This window comes from Salmo salar, chromosome ssa20, assembly GCF_905237065.1.
Source record: "Salmo salar chromosome ssa20, Ssal_v3.1, whole genome shotgun sequence".
Lineage (NCBI taxonomy): Eukaryota > Metazoa > Chordata > Actinopteri > Salmoniformes > Salmonidae > Salmo > Salmo salar.
The window spans coordinates 16,927,786-16,947,354 of record NC_059461.1 but is presented as its reverse complement, the minus strand read 5'-3'; the positions used below and the strand labels follow the sequence as shown (position 1 = coordinate 16,947,354).

General features: G+C 45.3%; 1 protein-coding gene across 3 annotated transcripts; it reads right to left on the bottom strand.

Annotated features, from left to right (window-relative positions):
• Window positions 1-409: 409 nt before the first annotated feature.
• Window positions 410-19,075, bottom strand: lzts1 (leucine zipper, putative tumor suppressor 1). Of its 3 annotated transcripts, none has more exons than XM_014160627.2 (5): window positions 18,697-19,075; window positions 4,629-5,101; window positions 2,553-3,395; window positions 2,060-2,254; window positions 410-1,840 (listed from the first exon to the last, which is right to left on the bottom strand). In XM_014160627.2, exons 2-5 carry the CDS (start codon window positions 4,977-4,979, stop codon window positions 1,337-1,339), a joined length of 1,893 nt encoding a protein of 630 aa, XP_014016102.1. In that variant the 5' UTR covers window positions 4,980-5,101; window positions 18,697-19,075; the 3' UTR covers window positions 410-1,336. The 3 variants fall into 3 exon arrangements, with proteins under 3 accessions (XP_014016102.1, XP_014016101.1, XP_045558960.1); XM_014160626.2 differs by lacking the exon at window positions 18,697-19,075 and adding an exon at window positions 6,050-6,224; XM_045703004.1 differs by lacking the exon at window positions 4,629-5,101.
• Window positions 19,076-19,569: the final 494 nt, after the last annotated feature.

The following is a 19,569-nucleotide window of genomic DNA, read 5'->3' as shown; positions in this document are numbered from 1 at the left end:
CAGAGATCTGAGTACCCATGTACTATATATTATTTTGAGGTCTCAATGAAACTATCTGTAACCCTTACATTTACGTAAACGTTATTGCTATTCTCTCTGTGTTTGTGTTTTCATTGGTTTGCATTGCATGTCTAGCACATCAGATAAATGTTGGAATGATGTTCTCAGCCTGGTGACCACATTGTTCCATTTACAGCCTTGTGGGCCTAGATCCTAACGATAGTCCTTAATTTGATTTCAGCCTTGATACTGTAAGTAACAATCAGGCTAGGCTGAGAGTGAACAGGATTTAGTGCCAAATGTACCTCTGTGAGATATCTGTAAAGTGAGACATTCTCAGTGTAGTGTAGGATGCACTTTGAGACAATCATGTTCTCCTAGTCCCTCTTACAATGGAAGTGCATTGATATACATTCTTTATCATCTCAGTTTAATTAGTCCCTTTCAAACCGTAATCAGTACAATACTGTTGAACGTTTGTGTCCCTTATATCAATAAATAATACTGATGATAATTCACAAAATATACATCCAGTGGTTTGACACTTAGGCAAACTCAGCTATACAGTTACTACAAAGCGTGGGGAGATGTCTGACAAATAGAAAGACTGTGTGACACAGGTGGCTGCACTCCTCAGCATTTGTTGCCATGCAGCTACTATATCATGTTGCAGGAGAGCGATGTGAACTCCCATACACGTACAGATGCCAGTATCTGTGTGGGTGCTGACGAGCGCATCCTCTTGCCTCACACTCTCTGCAATATCTCTGGCCACGGTGATGCTTGGGATCAAAAAGGTTAAATAAAAATAAATTGGCTCTCATATCGCTGAGTCTCAGTGGTTGTTGTGGAGACTTGCAACATCATATGTAGGACTTGACATATGCAGAACGAATGCCTTAAGTTAACTATAGTACTGGGAAACTGCTCAAGAGGAACAAGCATTTCGTAGGCTACTGTCAATGGAACATTATGGGGCGGTTTCCTGGACAAAGATTAAACCTCGTCTTGAATGTTTTTTTTGGTCCAAGTCTAGGTTTAATCTGTTTCTGGGAATCCAACCCTATAGGTAACATAACAAAAGCTTAAAGCCTGCTTTACACGGTCATAGAGAACTACAGTGATTTTAGTAGTCAGACCTGACCCCAATTCTGTCATATTGTGCAGCAGTATGTTAGCCAACTTAATTATCTTTAAAATGCTGCCCCTGCCAAGGCAGCAATGGATCATCTGTTTTATGGACAGATATAACAAATTATGTGTTTAATATGATTGTTTAATTACCCTGTTGTAACAGTTGATGATTTTGTTTTATTATTCTCTGTGAGTTTCTCACTCAAATTTCTGTGGCGATCATATCCTCATAGTGTAACCCTGAGCTGTGGATGTCCACGTCGAGCTCTGGCCGACTCTCCAGCTCCACTGTGAGCTCCTGCAGGATTCTCTCCAAGTCTTGGTTCTTCTTGTGCATCTGCAGATAGTTGAGCTGAAGCTGGTTCTGGTACTTGATGACTCTGTCCTTCTCCTTGTTCCACGTCTGTCTTTCATGCTCAAAGCTGTTCAACAGCCTCTCCTGAGTCTCTCTCTCTTCCCTGAGCTCCCCTTTCAGTCTCTCCACCTCTCCCTGGAGGGAGTCAGTGCTCATGCACCCTTCTCTCCCCCCACTCTGGTCTGACCTCTGCTGGGCTTTGGCCTCCAGTTTGGCCTTCTGCTGCTGCCTCTGTTCTTTTGCCAGGGCCAGATCCTTTTTAATTCCTTTGATGTCTGTCTCTAGTATACCCACCTTTTCTCTTAGAAGATCAGCCTCGTTCTTCTTGCGCTGGAGCTCATTGTGGCATACCTGGGGTGGAATAGATGAATTGTGTCATTATAAAATGCAGTTTGCTGTTGAACATGGAGGCCTAGTAGATAATGACCTAGATTCAGCATTGTCACTCACACTAAAATGTGATTTAGATCTGCTCACCACTAGTGCAGCATCTGTACTTCACTAAAGAAATCTATTCTGTATGCATATCATACTACCTCTGATTTTCTTTTGACAAAAGAGACCCAGTACCTCGACCTCCACACTGCGAGAGTGTATCTTGTCCTCTTGTTCTTTGTTCTGCTGCCCCAATGCCTCCATTTTGGCCCGAGTCTCCTTCAGCGAAACCTTGAGGCTGACGATGTCATTCAGCTTGTGAGTGACATCAGCCTGGGAGTCCCTGAGATGCTGCTTCAGCAGGGAGATCTCCCCAGTCTTTTGACATACCTAGTAAAGAATGCAAGAAAAAAAAATGCGTTGAAATACTGGCTGCTTTTGAGAATTGTTTTAAATTACATACTCTCTGGCCTGTGCAAACCCTGTGCAAACCCTGTGCAAACCCTGTGCAAACCCTGTGCAAACCCTGTGCAAACCCTGTGCAATGCGTTCAGTACCTATAACTAGTTTTTCCTAGTGACCTGACCAGGAAATACTTTGGGCCCACTCAGTCACAACTAGGGCCCTGATTTTCATGGTAAGGCCATTTGGTCAGGAAAAATTCATGAGACATGCTGGCCACACTCACCTCCCACTGGGTCTCCTCTAAGGTGGGCTCGAACTGGGTTTTCTCCCTCTCAAACGACCTCAGTTTGACCTCTGTCAGGTCCTTTTCCTGGGTCATCCTGGCCAGCTCATCCTGGAGCCTCTGCTTGTCCTGTTGCAGCTGACTGACCTGCAGTTGCAAGGCCTGGTGGTTCCTCACGGTCCTGTGCGAGACCTGCCTGAGCTTGGTGGAGCACCTCTGCTTCAGGCCCTCCATCTCCTCAACACAATACCTCTGCCTCTCCTCAAACAGCTGGCATGTGTCCACCTCTTTCTCCTCAAAGCTCACCTGCAGCTCCTGCAGCTCTGTCTCACTCTCCAGCAGCCTCTGCTCCAGCAGCTCAATGAGGGACTCGTCCATTGAGATGGGAGAGCGATTACAGCCTCCCATCTCCTCCAACAGAGGAATAGGCTGCTGAGTGAACGGTATGGAGACGGCATCCCTGTTAGCCTTCACTGCCCCTCCATTGCTTAGAGCTGCAACCCTAGCACTGGCTCTAATGCCATTGCCATTGGTCCATGTAGAGCGGGGGGGCTGCAGGGGATGGGTCATGCCATGGGCTGAGCCTCCTGCACACTGAGACAATGGGCCTGTGGAAGCACTGAGGCTCCCATTGGCGCTTTGAGTAGGCAGGCTGGACATTGAATCCTGTCCAGAGTCTGAGAGGGTCACTGAAAAGCTGTCCTGTTTGGGCCCCTGGGAGTCTTTGGTCCTTTCTGGGGGAATAAGTAGGTGGGTGAGATTGTCGCGAGTCTCTGTGGAAGAGGTGCTCCTAGGGATGACTGGCTTGAAGGCTGTGGGCCGGATCAAAGCGTTCTCGGTATTCTAGAGGCAGAGGAAGGAGAGCAAATAGTCAATGGTTTTAGTTTTCAACCTTCCTTTCAGCAATGGAGATGATCATGTAAGCAAATACTGATACCAATGAATAATCAATTCTTTCGTGCAGACGAGAACAGATAACCACCCAGAAATTGGAGATTTGTACATGTAAAAGTACAATGTAAGAATATACAGAATACATTAAACTGTCATGAAACATGAAACATGAGCTTATTCCATATGTCCCATCTGTGCTGTCTGGAAACACCAAATACCCAACCTCCTCCTCCACCCTGTTGTACTGTCTGAGAAAAGATTAATTGTCCTACTCTGTGATATTAATAATGTGTTGCGCTGTTTAAGTGTGAGCGGTAATCTTGTGGACTCCTCTCTTGGGGCATAGAGGCCTATTCAGAGAGCAGGACTTTGATAAGACAAGATAACATCACTGATGACATCTTACAAACGATCAAGGCATTGCAATCTGCAATATTTACTGATTTTAATTAATAAAATATAGCCTACCCATTCATTCTTAAGGAATATAACTTATAATGCCTCATGAGGGCTCCCGAGTGGCGCAGCGGTCTAATGCACCGCATCTCAGAGTTAGAGGCGTCACTACAGACCCTGGTTTGATTCCAGGCTGTATCCCAACCGGCCGTGATTGGGAGTCCCATAGGGCGGTGCACAATTGACCCAGCGTCGTCCGGGTTAGGGTTTGGCTGGGTAAGCAGTCATGGTAAATAAGAATGTGTTCTTAACTGACTTGCCTAGTTAAATAAAGATTTTTACAAATGAGCTTAGTCCAACCCAATCATTAAGTTGTATAAGCTTATTTTACACCATTGTTTGTTTTTGCTGTCATTTTAATCTTTCTAAACTAATAATGTATAGCTTAAAATATGTTTACAATTCTAATTTAAATCTCTTGGACTGTCAGTCCTTGCATCTAGCTCTGTCTATGACTTTGAGTGTGGTTACACGCATGTGCAGTTAGGCTGAAACCCAAACTCATTATTGTGGCTTAAGTCATCAACATTGGCGATGGTTAAAAAGACTGGACAACACAAAGCTTGGTGTTTCAACAGAGGTAATGTTTTTGTTTGCTATCTACTGTGCTTGTCTGATCTTGAAGTTGTGTTTGAAATTGCCTTCCTGGCTATCAATTGTACAACACAGAAATATTGACACAGACAAGTATGTTGAGCAAGTATGCTGAGCAAGTCAGAGACTCACCTTCTCCAGTTTCCCAGACATAGGCAGCAATTTAGGTGGCACTCTACTGTCTGGTTCCGTATCAGTAAAATGTCCCTGTCCTAAATGGTCCTCTGTTGGGATGCCTCTCTGGTGAGTCGTCCGCGGCTTGTGGCTCACTTTTATGTAAAAGAAGTCCTCACTCCTGCCTGCCTGAGAGATGGCTTTAGATGTGTTGTTGTAGGACCCCTGTGCAAAGCTATACTTCAGTAGGCCATCCAGGCTCCGGCCTGTCTTCCGGTGATGGCCTGCTTTCTTTAATTTGTACTCCGTGGCCTGACAGTGCTTGCTGTGAAGACTGTGACCTGAGATGAGGCTGCTGACGCTTCCCATGGTCTCTGAGCATAAGGGAAAGCAGAACGGATGTCCTGACAACTTTAACGTATTTTGTTGAAGAGGTACTTGTGGTGCAGGAAAAACTCATGACCCCAGGGAGATATTGTCAACGTTTCCATCTGAAGGGAAGAAATTGAGATTCAACTTGAGATTTTTTGTTATACTTTTCTCACTATTACTTTCGCAAGACATACCCTCTCTTCATCATCTCTGCCCTGGGAGATACAAGGTCCCAGATGTTGCTAGCCATGATCTCAAACCCTCTAGGGAACAGACTTAATGCCTTTGAGTTGTCACTAGTTACTAAGTAGCAGAGGTCTCCAAAGTGAATGAGATTGCCCATGGGCTCCCCAACCACCTGGTGTCCTTTCTTTAAGCATAATGTCGACAGGAACAAAAGCATGGCGCAACGGGCCAACTATAATAGTCACATTAAGTAGTACGTATCTGACAGCTAATCCGTTGCAAATCATTCTTAACACGGCGTGGCTGGCGTGGAAGACATGCATAGCTGTCACAGTTAGTGTTTTTTCTATTAGAGTATGGTGCAAGTGCAGTTGTTTTGAATGAATAAGGAGTGTTAGTATTCCACTGTTTGTCTCTCAGGAAGAGATGAAAAAAACAGACAAAACATGCACCAAGTAAGAACTCTTCTGCTCACCTTATCTTTTCATAGAAAATGCAATAATAGCTATGTGGACAGGGACTAGAATCACAATGGACGAAACAGAATAGAGCCTCTTGGTCACTATCCTATACAACATGTCAGAAAATAACGGATATTTAGCTTCGTTCAGGAGAAGGATGTTTTTTACATGTTTATATTGTTTGACATGGCAGTACCAACAATTGTCCTCAAATAATAGCTAATTATTGTTTTGATTTGTACCTTTTCAAGTACAGAACAAATGCCAGATGCCATATGTAAACAATCTTTGACATCATCCTCCCGCCCTCCCACCTCCCGCCTATCTGTCTGTCTGACATTCTTTCACAATCCCTCTCAAATTCTAGAATTCACCACCAAAATTCATCACAAGACTAGAAAAATATTCACATTGACTTACTGCCATGGCAAAAGCATCCATCTAGCAGACTAACGCGCAGCAATCCCTTCAGTCCTGGAAATACCACGTAGCCGTGTGTGTGTACGAGTGTGCGTCCCTGAATGAACCATTCATGCAGTGAACACACCACCACTATCACCAGCCAAGAGGCTACTATTCTGAGGGGCTGGGTCTTTCTTTGCTTTATTCAGAGGAGGCCCGGCTTTGCATAACTGACATGTAAATTCATCTAGACGGGAGATGGGACCTTGGAAGCCCCCAGGGAATGGGGTGTACGACATGTGCTCCTTTTACACTGGCACACGCCGCTCAAGTGATTAACTCCTTTTCCTCACAATGGATTCTTTAACCCCCTCCCCCGTACACCCCCAAACTCCCTCCGCCCCCTTTTCTCCATCAACTGACTGTGTAATACCACCCCCCCAACACCCCCCCTTTCCCTGTTCCTCCCACACTGCCCCACACCCACTCTGAACAAACAGCTCTCTGGCTGAAGAGAAATAACCCCTCTTTCTCTTTATCCGCTGAAGTGCGCCAGTCTTTGTGTGGACTTTTGTCTGGTATTTGATTTATTCCTACTGAACAGCAAACACCATATTTGAGTGTTAAATAAATGGCTACACTTTAGAATAAGGGGCAAATTGTGCAGTAAGAGTGATTTACTGCTGAGGGCTTTGAGTGGCTTTTGAGCGGCTTTGAGTTGCTCTTAGTGCTGCTGTATCAGTTTCAGCTTGCCCACTTTCTCAGCCTCTCTAGGAATATACTGTAAAAGTAAACCCTTGTTTTAGGCAAGCAGCCTAAATTGATTCAATCTTTTAACACACAAACCTTAATTGATCAACTTTTTTGGTTGATCAAGGGAATATTTTGTGCAATGTTCACAGATGGAACATTATTGATTTTAAGAATATTAATTTCAAGGGCTTTCAAAATAAACCAATTTCTTGAGATTCAACTCCTGATAAACAACAGGGCACACCTGCATTAGCAGTAGGGAGATATTTCCCCAAAAATCTGTAGATTATTGCTTTCATTTTAGACTTTCATAGATTTTCAAGATAATGTACATGAACTGTCTTTACTAAACCCTATCAGAGGCTCTTCTTGTATTTAGGAAGATTTTGTAATTTCATCAAGATTACATAACTGAAATATATTATACAAATCCATCTGACCCTCAGGCCTCCTAGGATCACAATGATGTAAGGCCTTCAGTCACTGGAGAACAATTGGGGGTATTTGGAGCTACATTGAGAATGGGGTTTGGGGGAGTGATCTCTTTGTATGAGTGTGTGCATAGTGAGGGGGAGGGTTTGCTACACGTGCCCCCACCAAGCCACAGCTGACCTGCCTGACACAAAAGCCTGCCACACAGCGGACCAGCTGACACTGAGACACACAGTGACACGCGTAGCCAATCCATTACCACATAGGCGAGAGCAGGGACATATAGGGCAGGATTTATACCTGTCCCACAATGAACGAGCCGCTCCGCTCTGCTGTACCTAATTAGGTACAGCAGCTTGTCCTCCCACTGGAGGACAAGCCCGTGCCTCCTCCACGGACCAGTCCTCCAGTGGGTCTCCCTATCCTGGTCAAGCCCGTGCCTCCTCCACGGACCAGTCCTCCAGTGGGTCTCCCTATCCTGGTCAAGCCCGTGCCTCCTCCACGGACCAGTCCTCCAGTGGGTCTCCCTATCCTGGTCAAGCCCGTGCCTCCTCCACGGACCAGTCCTCCAGTGGGTCTCCCTATCCTGGTCAAGCCCGTGCCTCCTCCAAGGACCAGTCCTCCGGTGGATCCCTCCACCCTGGTCTCTCCTGTGCCGCCTCCTCAGACCAGGCCTCCAGCGGGTCTCCCCAGCCTGGTGAGTCCAGGGCCTGCGCCCAGAGCCAGGCCTCCCTCATGTCTCCCCAGCCTGGTGAATCCTGAGCCGGAGCTACCAGAGTGGCCCGTCTGCCCGGAGCTGCCAGAGTGGCCCGTCTGCCCGGAGCTGCCAGAGTGGCCCGTCTGCCCGGAGCTGCCAGAGTGGCCCGTCTGCCCGGAGCTGCCATCGCCGCCCGTCTGCCCGGCGCAGCCATCGCCACCCGTCTGCCGGGCGCAGCCATCGTCTGCCGGGCGCAGCCATCGCTGCCCGCCAGCCGGGCGCAACAAGGGTCGCCCGCCAGCCGGGCGAAGCCAGGGTCGCCCACCAGACCTTCGGCGCAGCCAGGTGCGCCACCTAAGAGGGCGACGCCAAGGGTGGGGCAGAGGCTACGTCCCGCACCTGAGCCGCCGCCGTAAGAGGGCCCACCCAGACCCTCCCCTTCAGTGTCAGGTTTTGCGGCTGGAGTCCGCACCTTGGGGGGGGGGGTACTGTAACGCCCTGGCCATAGAGAGGGTTTTTTTGTTCTTTATTTTGGTTAGGCAAGGGTGTTACATTGGGTGGGCATTCTATGTTCTGTTTCTATGTGTTTGTATTTCTTTGTTTTGGGCCGTGTGTGGTTCCCAAATCAGGCACATCTGAAGTTCATTGCTGTTGATTGGGAGTCACACATAAGTGCATGTTTTTCCGTTGGGGTTTTGTGGGTAATTGTTTCTGTTCGTGTTACTGTGTTTAACGTGACAGGACTGTTTTGGTTGTCTGTTTATTGTTTGGTATTGTATAGTGTTCTTGCCGTAATTAAATATATGACGAACACTAACTCCGCTGCGTTTTGGTCCGCTCTCTCTAAAGGCAACCGTTACAGCAACAAATAACACAGCATGGCAGCTACACAACATGGTAGCAGCGCAAAATGGTACAAACAGTATTGGGCACAGTCAACAATTGATTAAATCACTTTCTGTAAAATAGAATATGTACTGTATAATTAAATTGATGGTTGACATAAATTATCATAATAAAACATATTTGGTAGCAGAATAACATTTTTGTTAATCGGGTCTAGACTTCATTTTCCTTATCCATTATTATTATCATTAAATAGCCTACCTGAAAGATGTAATGAGCATTGTTAAACTTCGTAGAATTGCAGAAAATGAGCTTCAAAACAAACATTTTCTTAGGTCCCTTAATGTTCTTAGGGGAGAGGTGGTAGGGCGGGGGGTCATGACATTTTGTGTCACACAGCCCAATGCTATTTTCTGTATAAATATGGTTAGGGCTCTCGTGGTGCGTAAACTGCGAATAGATGGACTGAGGAGACATAATTATAAAGCGTTTTTAGCTTTAAGTCCTCGCAGTCATGACACAGCCATATTCCAAGCTCGCATATACAGTTGAAATCGGAAGTTTACATACACTGAAAGGCCGCTCAGCAAGGAAGAAGCCACTGCTCCAAAACTGCCATAAAAAGCCAGACTACGGTTTGCAACTGCGCATGGGGACAAAGATCGTACTTTTTGGAGAAATGTCCTCTGGTCTGATGAAACAAAAATAGAACTGTTTGGCCATAATGACCATCGTTATGTTTGGAGGAAAAAGGGGGAGGCTTGCAAGCCGAAGAGCACCATCCCAACCGTGATGCACGGGAGTGTCAGCATCATGTTGTGGGGGTGCTTTGCTGCAGGAGGGGCTGGTGCACTTCACAAAATAGATGGCATCATGTGGGACGGAAAATTATGTAGATATATTGAATCAAAATCTCAATACATCAGTTAAGAAGTTAAAGCTTGGTTGCAAATGGATCTTCCAAATGGACAATGACCCCAAGCATACTTCCAAAGTTGTGGCAAAATGGCTCAAGGACAACAAAGTCAAGGTATTGGAGTGGCCATCACAAAGCCCTGACCTCAAACCTCTAGAAAATTTGTGGGCAGAACTGAAAAAGCGTGTGCGAGCAAGGAGGCCAACAAACCTGACTCAGTTACACCAGCCTTATCCGGAGGAATGGACCAACATTCACCTAACTTATTGTGGGAAGCTTATGGAAGGCTACCCGAAACGTTTGACCCAAGTTAAACAATTTAAAGGCAATGCTACCAAATACTAATTGAGTGTATGTAAACTTCTGACCCACTGGGAATGTGATGAAAGAAATAAAAGCTGAAATGAATCATTCTCTCTACTATTATTCTGACATTTCACATTCTTAAAATAAAGTTGTGATCCTAACTGACCTAAGACAGGGATTTTTTACTATGATTAAAAGTCAGCAATTGTGAAAAACTGAGTTTAAATTTATTTGGCTAAGGTGTATGTAAACTTCCGACTTCAACTGTAGATTGTGTGTGTATGTGTGTGTGAATGTGAGACACCAAAAAGGACAACAAAAACCTTTCCAGTGTGTGATGAGGTGAATAATTGAAAAGGAAGGCCCTGTCTCTATCTCTGTAAGCTGTCAAGGATTCTCCTCACATCACTTGACATTGTTCCTTATTCATTGTGTGGCCATGTTGAAGGTATGAGTTATCTTCGTTAGACTAAATGACACTCTGCTGGGAGTGATGTGGGAGACAGAGACAAGCATCGAGCTGTCACTTTCACTCTTATTCCCCTGCTATCCATCCATCCAGGCTGTGCATGCCCTAGTGTGATTTCTCCTCAGAGCATACAATGGAAGCTAATTGGATAATCCACTTAGTACATTGGTGAGGAGGCTGTGAGTGAATGACCCCTCAGCTCTGAATAGGGAATCGCACACGCTCATTCCTACTGCCACTGAGGGAAGAGAGAGAGTTTTTTGTGTCTGTGTGCGAGTGAGTGATATCAATGAAAATGTCAACACTATGTTTGAAGTGAGTATGGGTATTTTGTAGGCTACCCTGAGTGCCCTTCAATCAATCCTTTTGAGTGGTGGAGGAAAGGGCCTTGTGTGGATGGGGGGCAAAGCTAAATGAGTGGTTGTGGCGAAGAGAGCATGTGCTAGTCATTAATTAAACACTATTGCTTTTCATTAAGGTAAGAACAGCCAGGTCCGTTTTAATGGAGGCCTATCTCTGAAATTAGAATGCTTGCCTGAATCGATTCAACCCTTTCAAATTAGACATTAGGCCGTCAAACAATCAACCGTTACTCTACAAAGGTGATGCTCATTCTACGAATTGCATTTCTGGGGTGCCCGGTGTTTCCAAAAGGCATTTGCATAAGCCTAGCAGCTGGGCTCCGTACAAGGAGAAACGTGTCTTAATTTGCATCCAAATGGTACTCTTAATTAATGACCAGGCCAAAAAATATATATGTTTGTAAGTGACGAGGCTTTATGCCTAATGTATTATTACATATCCTTATTGAGCCAGATTATCCACCTTCTACATCGATTATTGCTCTCTGATGTCTGTACACTTAACGTTCCTGAGTATTGAAGTGGCTGGAATCTATCCAAAAACTGTTTTAGAGAGTTGTGTGTGCATCGTACATTAGATGCTACAGATCAGTAGCCTCTCCGTAATCATAAAATATTTACTTCTTAGGCTTTTATCTCGGAGTCAGACTAAAAATGAAAGGCCACAGTGAAAAGTAAGGCAGCAAATTGCAGTATTTGTCTACCTTTATCGAAAAGTGAAACTGTAGAGACCCATACTACTTGCATCCACTTACAGATAAGTAGTAACTTTCAAAGTAAGTACAGTAGGTAAAAGTATCTCTAGGCCTAACCTTCTTCAATAATGTAGGACCACAGATAGAAAGCTTGTGAACACCCCCAAAAATTCAGAAGCCCCCAAAAAGTGACAAGAGTGTCTTCTGAGCTACATTAGAGGGGAAGTGAATTTAGCTCCAAACTTTCCAGCCTGGCCTCAAAGATACAGTATATGAAACATACTTACTATATGCATTTCTGTCTCAAGTCTAGTTACTTGAAACAGAAACGAAAGTATGGGAGGCTGGTTGGGGCGGATGGATGGGTGTATACGGCGACCGTCTAGCAATCCAAAGGTTGTGTGTTTGAGTCGCGCCGGGGACAACTGTAGCATTTTAGTTCATCCTCCCGCTAACCCTTATTCTAACCTTAACCCAATTCACCTAACCTGCTACAAAAACTCTCCTAACCTTTGTTGTTTTGTTCTCCTAACCACTAACGTTAATTCTCCCTGTAATTCTTCTTTGTTGTTCTGATGCAAAAAGCAAATAAGTCTACCAAGACGTATAAGTTACATCATCCAATTTGTATGCTATTATACGACCGGGTAAGACGTATGATATGATATTATACATCCTCCATGTCGTATGATATTGTATGACAGCTATTTAATTCATAACGTAACGTATTACGTAACGTATTACGTAACGTAATATATCATACGAAATGGAGGGAACAGATTTACATACCAAATCCTATGAATTTCCATGAGACCAGGTTGAACTTGCAAATCACCATTGGCTAATTAACTGTTTGAATAAAAGTTTAGGTATTGGAGAAATAAAATCTGTAAGTGATAAAAGACATGAACCACAAGTAGGGCCTGGAGTTTTCCCTGGTCAGATGTTGTGGTCAGAAAAACAAACACCTGACACTAGACATAAGGTATGAGGTATGAATTTGAGAGTGGTTCACTTTCTTCAAGCCTACCCCTCAAGTTTATGTGGTGAGGCTGCTGTTGGGCTAAAATACTAATTCCAGATTGTGGCTTTAAGACTCATTCCGAAGCTTAGAACTAGTGTGCAAGGTTGACATTAGCCATTGATTGTGCAGCCAACATTTGAGGACTTCATGTACAGTTGAAGTCGGAGTTTACATACAGCTTAGCTAAATACATTTAAACTCAGTTTTTCACAATTCCTGACATTTAATCAGAGTAAAAATTCCCTGTCTTAGGTCAGTTAGGATCACAACTTTATTTTAAGAATGTGAAATGTCAGAATAATAGTAGAGAGAATGATTTATTTCATCACATTCCCAGTGGGTCAGAAGTTTACAAACACTCAATTAGTATTTGGTAGCATTGTCTTTAAATTGTTTAACTTGGGTCAAATGTTTTGGGTAGCCTTCCACAAGCTTCCCACAATAAGTTGGGTGAATTTTGGTCCATTCCTCCTGACAGAGATTGTGTAACTGAGTCAGGTTTGTAGGCCTCCTTGCTCGCACACACTTTTTCAGTTCTGCCCACACATTTTCTAGAGGTTTGAGGTCAGGGCTTTGTGATGGCCACTCCAATACCTTGACTTTGTTGTCCTTGAGCCATTTTGCCACAACTTTGGAAGAATGCTTGGGGTCATTGTCCATTTGGAAGATCCATTTGCAACCAAGCTTTAACTTCTTAACTGATGTATTGAGATTTTGATTCAATATATCCAAATAATTTTCCGTCCCACATGATGCCATCTATTTTGTGAAGTGCACCAGCCCCTCCTGCAGCAAAGCACCCCCACAACATGATACTGACACCCCCGTGCATCACGGTTGGGATGGTGCTTTTCGGCTTGCAAGCCTCCCCCTTTTTCCTCCAAACATAACGATGGTCATTATGGCCAAACAGTTCTATTTTTGTTCCATCAGACCAGAGGACATTTCTCCAAAAAGTACAATCTTTGTCCCCATGCGCAGTTGCAAACCGTAGTCTGGCTTTTTATGGCGGTTTTGGAGCAGTGGCTTCTTCCTTCCTGAGCGGCCTTTCAGGTTATGTCGATATAGGACTCGTTTTACTGTGGATATAGATACTTTTGTACCTGTTTCCTCCAGCATCTTCACAAGGTCCTTTGCTGTTGTTCTGGGATTGATTTGCACTCTTCGCACCAAAGTACATTCATCTCTAGGAGACAGAACGCGTCTCCTTCCTGAGCAGTATGATGGCTGCGTGGTCCCATGGTGTTTATACTTGCGTACTATTGTTTGTACAGATAAACGTGGTACCTTCAGGCATTTCAAAATTGCTCCCAAGGATGAACCAGACTTGTGGAGGTCTACAATTTATTTTCTGAGGTCTTAGCTGATTTCTTTTGATTTTCCCATGATGTCAAGCAAAGAGGCACTGAGTTTGAAGGTAGGCCTTGAAATACATCCACAGGTACACCTCCAATTGACTCAAATTATGTCAATTAGCCTATCAGAAGCTTCTAAAGCCATGACATCATTTTCTGGAATTTTCCACGCTGTTTAAAGGCACAGTCTTAGGGAATGTAAACTTCTGACCCACTGGAATTGTGATACAATGAATTATAAGTGAAATAATCTGTCTGTAAACAATTGTTTGAAAAATTACTTGTGTCATGCACAAAGTAGATGTCCTAACCGACTTGCCAAAACTATAGTTTTAACAAGACATTTTAATGACTCCAACCTAAGTGTATGTAAACATCTGACTTCAACTGTATTACCTCAATTGCCCCGACTAACCGGTTGTAACGACTGTCTTGAAGAGGGAACCAAGGTGCAGCAGAGGATGTGTTCATCATTAGAGTTTTCAATTCAAATAAACAAGAGAACACTACAAAATGAACAAAACGACAGCAAACACTCCTGTGAGGAAAATACTCAAACAGAAACAATTACCCACAAACCCCTGTGACAAACAACTCCTACATATGTGACTCCCAATCAGGAACAACGATTCCCAGCTGTTCCTGATCAGGAGTCACAAGACACACACCAGACTGCCACGTCCTGACCCCCAAACTACTACACCAGCTCCATCTGCTGGTCAGGACGTGACAGTACCCCCCCTCAAGGTGCAGACCCCGGAATGCACCTAACCACAACAACAAAAAACAACCAACAAACAAAATCCCCAACAAAACCCTTAAACAGTAACCCTAAACAATAAGGGAGGGAAGGGAGGGTGGCTGCCGTCAACGACGGCACTGTGCTACACCCTCCCTCCCCAACCCACCTATCCTGGAGGCGGCTCAGGCTCTGGCCGTTCCAGGCAGTCGGGACAGTCTGGCAGCTCGGGGCCGTCTGGGCAGTCTGGCAGCTCGGGGCAGTCTGGGCAGTCTGGCAGCTCGGGGCAGTCTGGGCAGTCTGGCAGCTCGGGGCAGTCTGGCAGCTCGGGGCAGTCTGGGCAGTCTGGCAGCTCGGGGCAGTCTGGGCAGTTCAGGGCAGTTCCGGGCAGTCTGGCCACTCCGGCAGTTCAGGGCAGTCTGGCCACTCCGGCAGTTCAGGGCAGTCTGGCCACTCCGGCAGTTCAGGGCAGTCTGGCCACTCCGGCAGTTCAGGGCAGTCTGGCCACTCCGGCAGTTCAGCGCAGTCTGGCCACTCCGGCAGTTCAGCGCAGTCTGGCCACTCCGGCAGTTCAGCGCAGTCTGGCCACTCCGGCAGTTCAGCGCAGTCTGGCCACTCCGGCACTGTTCACTGCGGCAGTCTGGCGACTCCGGCAGTTCACGCGGCAGTTCTGGCCACTCCTGCTGTTCAGCGCAGTCTGGCCACTCGCGGGCAGTTCAGCGACTGTGACTGGCGGGCACTCTGATGCGACTGTTGACTGGCGGGCAGCTCTGACGACTGTTGACTGGCGGGCAGCTCTGAGCGACTGTTGACTGGCGGGCAGCTCTGATGACGACTGTTGACTGGCGGGCAGCTCTGATGACGACTGTTGACTGGCGGGCAGCTCTGATGACGACTGTTGACTGGCGGGCAGCTCTGATGACGACGGTTGACTGGCGGGCAGCTCTGATGACGACGGTTGACTGGCGGGCTGCTCTGATGACGACTGTTGACTGGCGGGCAGCTCTGATGACTGTTGACTGGCGGGCAGCTCTGATGACTGTTGACTGGCGGGCAGCTCTGACGACTGTTGACTGGCGAGGCTGGGTTGACACACTAGACTCCTGGTGCGTGGTGCTGGTACTGGGCGTACCAGATTGCGAACACGCACCTCCATGCTAGTGCGGGGAGCTGGCCTGGGGCTCCATTCTTGCCCCGCAAAACTCCCCTTGTGCCCCCCCCTAAAAAATTATTGGGGGTGCCTCCCGGTCTCCCTTACCTCGCCAGCCTTCTTCCGCTGCTTGGTCCTTTGTTGGTGGGTAATTCTGTAACGACTGTCTTGAAGAGGGAACCAAGGTGCAGCAGAGGATGTGTTCATCATTAGAGTTTTAATTCAAATAAACAAGAGAACACTACAAAATCAACAGCAAACAGTCCTGTGAGGAAAATACTCAAACAGAAACAATTACCCACAAACCCCAGTGACAAACAACTCCTACATATGTGACTCCCAATCAGGAACAACGATTCCCAGCTGTTCCTGATCAGGAGTCACAAGACACACACCAGACTGCCACGTCCTGACCCCCAAACTACTACACCAGCTCCATCTGCTGGTCAGGACGTGACACCGGTACCCCCTGTACATCGCCTCGCTATTGTTATTTTACTGCTGCTCTTTAATTATTTGTAATTTTTAATATTTTTTTTGCTTATCTATTTTTTACTTATTAACACTTATTTTTCTTAAAACTGCGTTGCTGGTTAAGGGCTTGTAAGTAAGCATTTCACTGTAAGGTCACCTGTTGTATTCAGCGCATGTGAAAAATAACATTTTTATTTGATTTGGGGAGTTTCTCCCATTCTTCTCAGCAGATCCTGTTGGAAGGTGAACCTAGTCTGAGGTCCTGATTACTCTGGAGCAGGTTTTCATCAAGGATCTCTCTGTACTTTGCTCTGTTCATATTTCCCTTGATCCTGACTAGTCTCCCAGTCCTTGCCGCCGAAAAACATCCCCACAGCATGATGCTGCCACTACCATGCTTCACCGTAGGGATGGTGCCAGGTTTCCTCCAGACGTGACGCTTGGCGTTCAGGACAAAGAGTTCAATCTGGGTTTCATCAGACCAGAGAATCTTGATTCTCATGGTCTGAGTCCTTTAGCTGCCTTTGAAGCAGGCTGTCATTTGCCTTTTACTGAGGTGTGGCTTCCGTCTGACCACTCTACCATAAAGTCCTATTTGGTGGAGTGCTGCTGAGATGATTGTCCTTTTAGTTCTCCCATCTCCACAGAGGAACTCTGGAGCACTGTCAAAGTGACCATTTGGTTCTTGGTCACCTCCCTGACCAAGGCCCTTCTCCCCCGATTACTCAGTTTGGCCAGGCCGCCAGCTTAAGCAAGAGTCATGGTGGTACCAAACTTCTTCAATTTAAGAATGATGGAGGTCACTGTGTTCTTGGGGACCTTCAATCTGGTACCTTTCCCCAGATCTGTGCCTCGACACAATCCTGTCTCGGAGCTCTACGGACAATTCATTCGACCTCATGACTTGGTTTTTGCTTTGACATGCACTGTCAACTGTGGGACCTTATATAGACAGTTGTGTGCCTTTCAAAATCATGTCCAATCAATTGAATTTACCACAGGTAGACTCCAATTAAGTTGTAGACACATCTCAAAGATGATCAATGGAAACATGATGCACCTGAGCTCAATTTCGAGTCTCATAGCAAAGGGTCTGAATGCTTATGTTACATTTCTAAAAACCTGTTTTTGCTTTGTAGATTGATTTTGATTTGATCCATTTTAGAATAAGGCTGTAACGTGACAAAATGTGGAAAAAGTAAAGTGGTCTGAATACTATCCCGAATGTACCGTACATCAGATTTGGGGGTGGGGAAGCAAATATGCGTACTCATTCACTGCAATAGCATCCCTACATTAGCATCGCTGAACCAAGCCTCATATTGTCACGCCCTGACCATAGAGAGCCTTTTTATTCTCTATTTTGGTTAGGTTGGGGTGTGACTAGGGTGGGTAATCTAGTGTGTGTATTTCTTTGTTGGCCTGGTATGGTTCCCAATCAGAGGCAGCTGTTTAGCTTTGTCTCTGATTGGGGATCACATTTAGGCAGCCATTTCCCCACTGTGTTTTGTGGGATCTTGCTTATGTGTAGTTGCCTGTGAGCACTCCATAGCTTCACGTGTTCGTTTATTCGTTATGGTTTTTTGAGAGTTTTATTTAATAAACATGTGGAACGCAGATCACGCTGCGCTTTGGTCCGAGTATGCTTCCAACGACGTTCGTGACACATATACAGATGCTTTATTTGGGTATCTGGGACAGTTATTTTGAGAGCCTCTTTAGCAGGTCATGACAGTTTTTTAATGGTTAGTCTGAAAAAAAATGTTCCGTTCTGCTCTCCAAAGCCTGTCATCTCCAGTTTTTCTACACCCACACGTTTCTGTATTCCTTTTGATTACCCTGCATAAAGCTGCACTACAATGCATGTCTATGCAGGTGCACAGTTTATCCAATCTCTCATCTTGTCACCAGATCTGTCTGCAGGTTTCAACACATAATGTACACAATGGTCACAATGTTTTTGTGGTTATAGCAGTGCACACCAATTTCCTTGTTTGATGTGCACTGGGGAGGTCTGTTGTCTGATAGAGACTAAATACAAGCTGTTGAAAAGCTGTAGTCTGAAACAGTATATTGCTACATATTATATTGCACTTGATAGTGTTTAGAGACAGCAGTGTAATGCTAACACCTCAATTAGGACCGACACACATGTACTCCAGAGAGTTGTTCTTTAGAAACAAGCAAAACACCTCCACAAAATGACAAACTTTTCTACTCTTTATTTGTTCAAATAAAGGTTCTTCTTCAATCATAGATGGCAAAACATTTTCTCTAACTACAGTAAAACCTTGCCGAGTCAGAACGTATTCACATGCTCAACTTCTTTCCGTTGCCTTTCCATTACTTCCTAGCGTGTTTACCTTGGGCTAGTCATCGATATGAACCACTTGTACCCCGTCACATCCAGTTTAGCAGCCATAACATTTGAGCCTGAGGTGACCTACCTCCATTACTGAGTGCTGAGCTGCTTTCCCGGGTCTGCCTCTTCCATGTGGAGGATGGCTTGCGCTGCTGAGTGGGACACACAGGGGCAATGTCTCTTTTTATGTTTGTGTTTATTTTTCTTTGTCCTCTAAGCCCGTTTTTGTCTCTCCATACTGTGTGTTCACTTCATCCCATCTCCCAGGAATTGAGCGCTGTCACCCTCCCACAGAAATACATAGCTACTCTTTTGCTATCTTCCTCTTTCTACCTCTCCTTTCTCCTTGTTCTTTCCCTTTTTAACTCCCTCCCACTGTCCATTTCTCTAACACTCACTCACCCTTTTTCTTGCTCACTCCTATCTCTTCCTCTCACTCTCCCATCATCCTATCTATTGAGCGGTATTTCTCCACTCTGCTTGCTGTACCCCTCCCTCTTCCTCTTTCAGCTCTCCCTCTCTCTGCTTTCTCTCTTTCTCTCTCGCTCACTCTCTCTCCCCCTCCTTGGCACTCAGCCTAAATATTCTGTTATCCATCATAACTCACTCCACTGCCTGTGTATACCCACATACCATCAGCCCGCTGTTCTTATTGGATGCCTCCACACTCTTCTGAAGCTATTCCTAGGCACAGTGTGCACGTGTGACTGTTTCAGTGTGCACAATGCTGGTTTTCTAATTCAACCCACTGTGCCATAAACATTTCTAATCTATGTTGATTTACTCCACGTTAATAATACAGAGGAGCAGGCAAATCAATTATAAAACAGTAACAACTTAGTATGTAACAGCTTACACAATGTCTCTACCGTATTTATTTGACAGTTTGTGAATACTATAAAGAATTGTGTACTGAAAACAGGTTGGTTTTAAATGAAAGTTAAACTCTGACAGTGCT

Excerpts from the sequence above, each read along its gene's own strand:
- lzts1 (XM_014160627.2), bottom strand. The coding sequence starts at position 4,979 with ATGGGAAGCGTCAGCAGCCTCATCTCAGGTCACAGTCTTCACAGCAAG. Across the intron at positions 3,396-4,628 it reads TGTCTGGGAAACTGGAGAAG|AATACCGAGAACGCTTTGAT; the intron begins GTGAGTCTCTGA and ends CTCTGCCTCTAG. Across the intron at positions 2,255-2,552 it reads TAGAGGAGACCCAGTGGGAG|GTATGTCAAAAGACTGGGGA; the intron begins GTGAGTGTGGCC and ends ATTCTTTACTAG.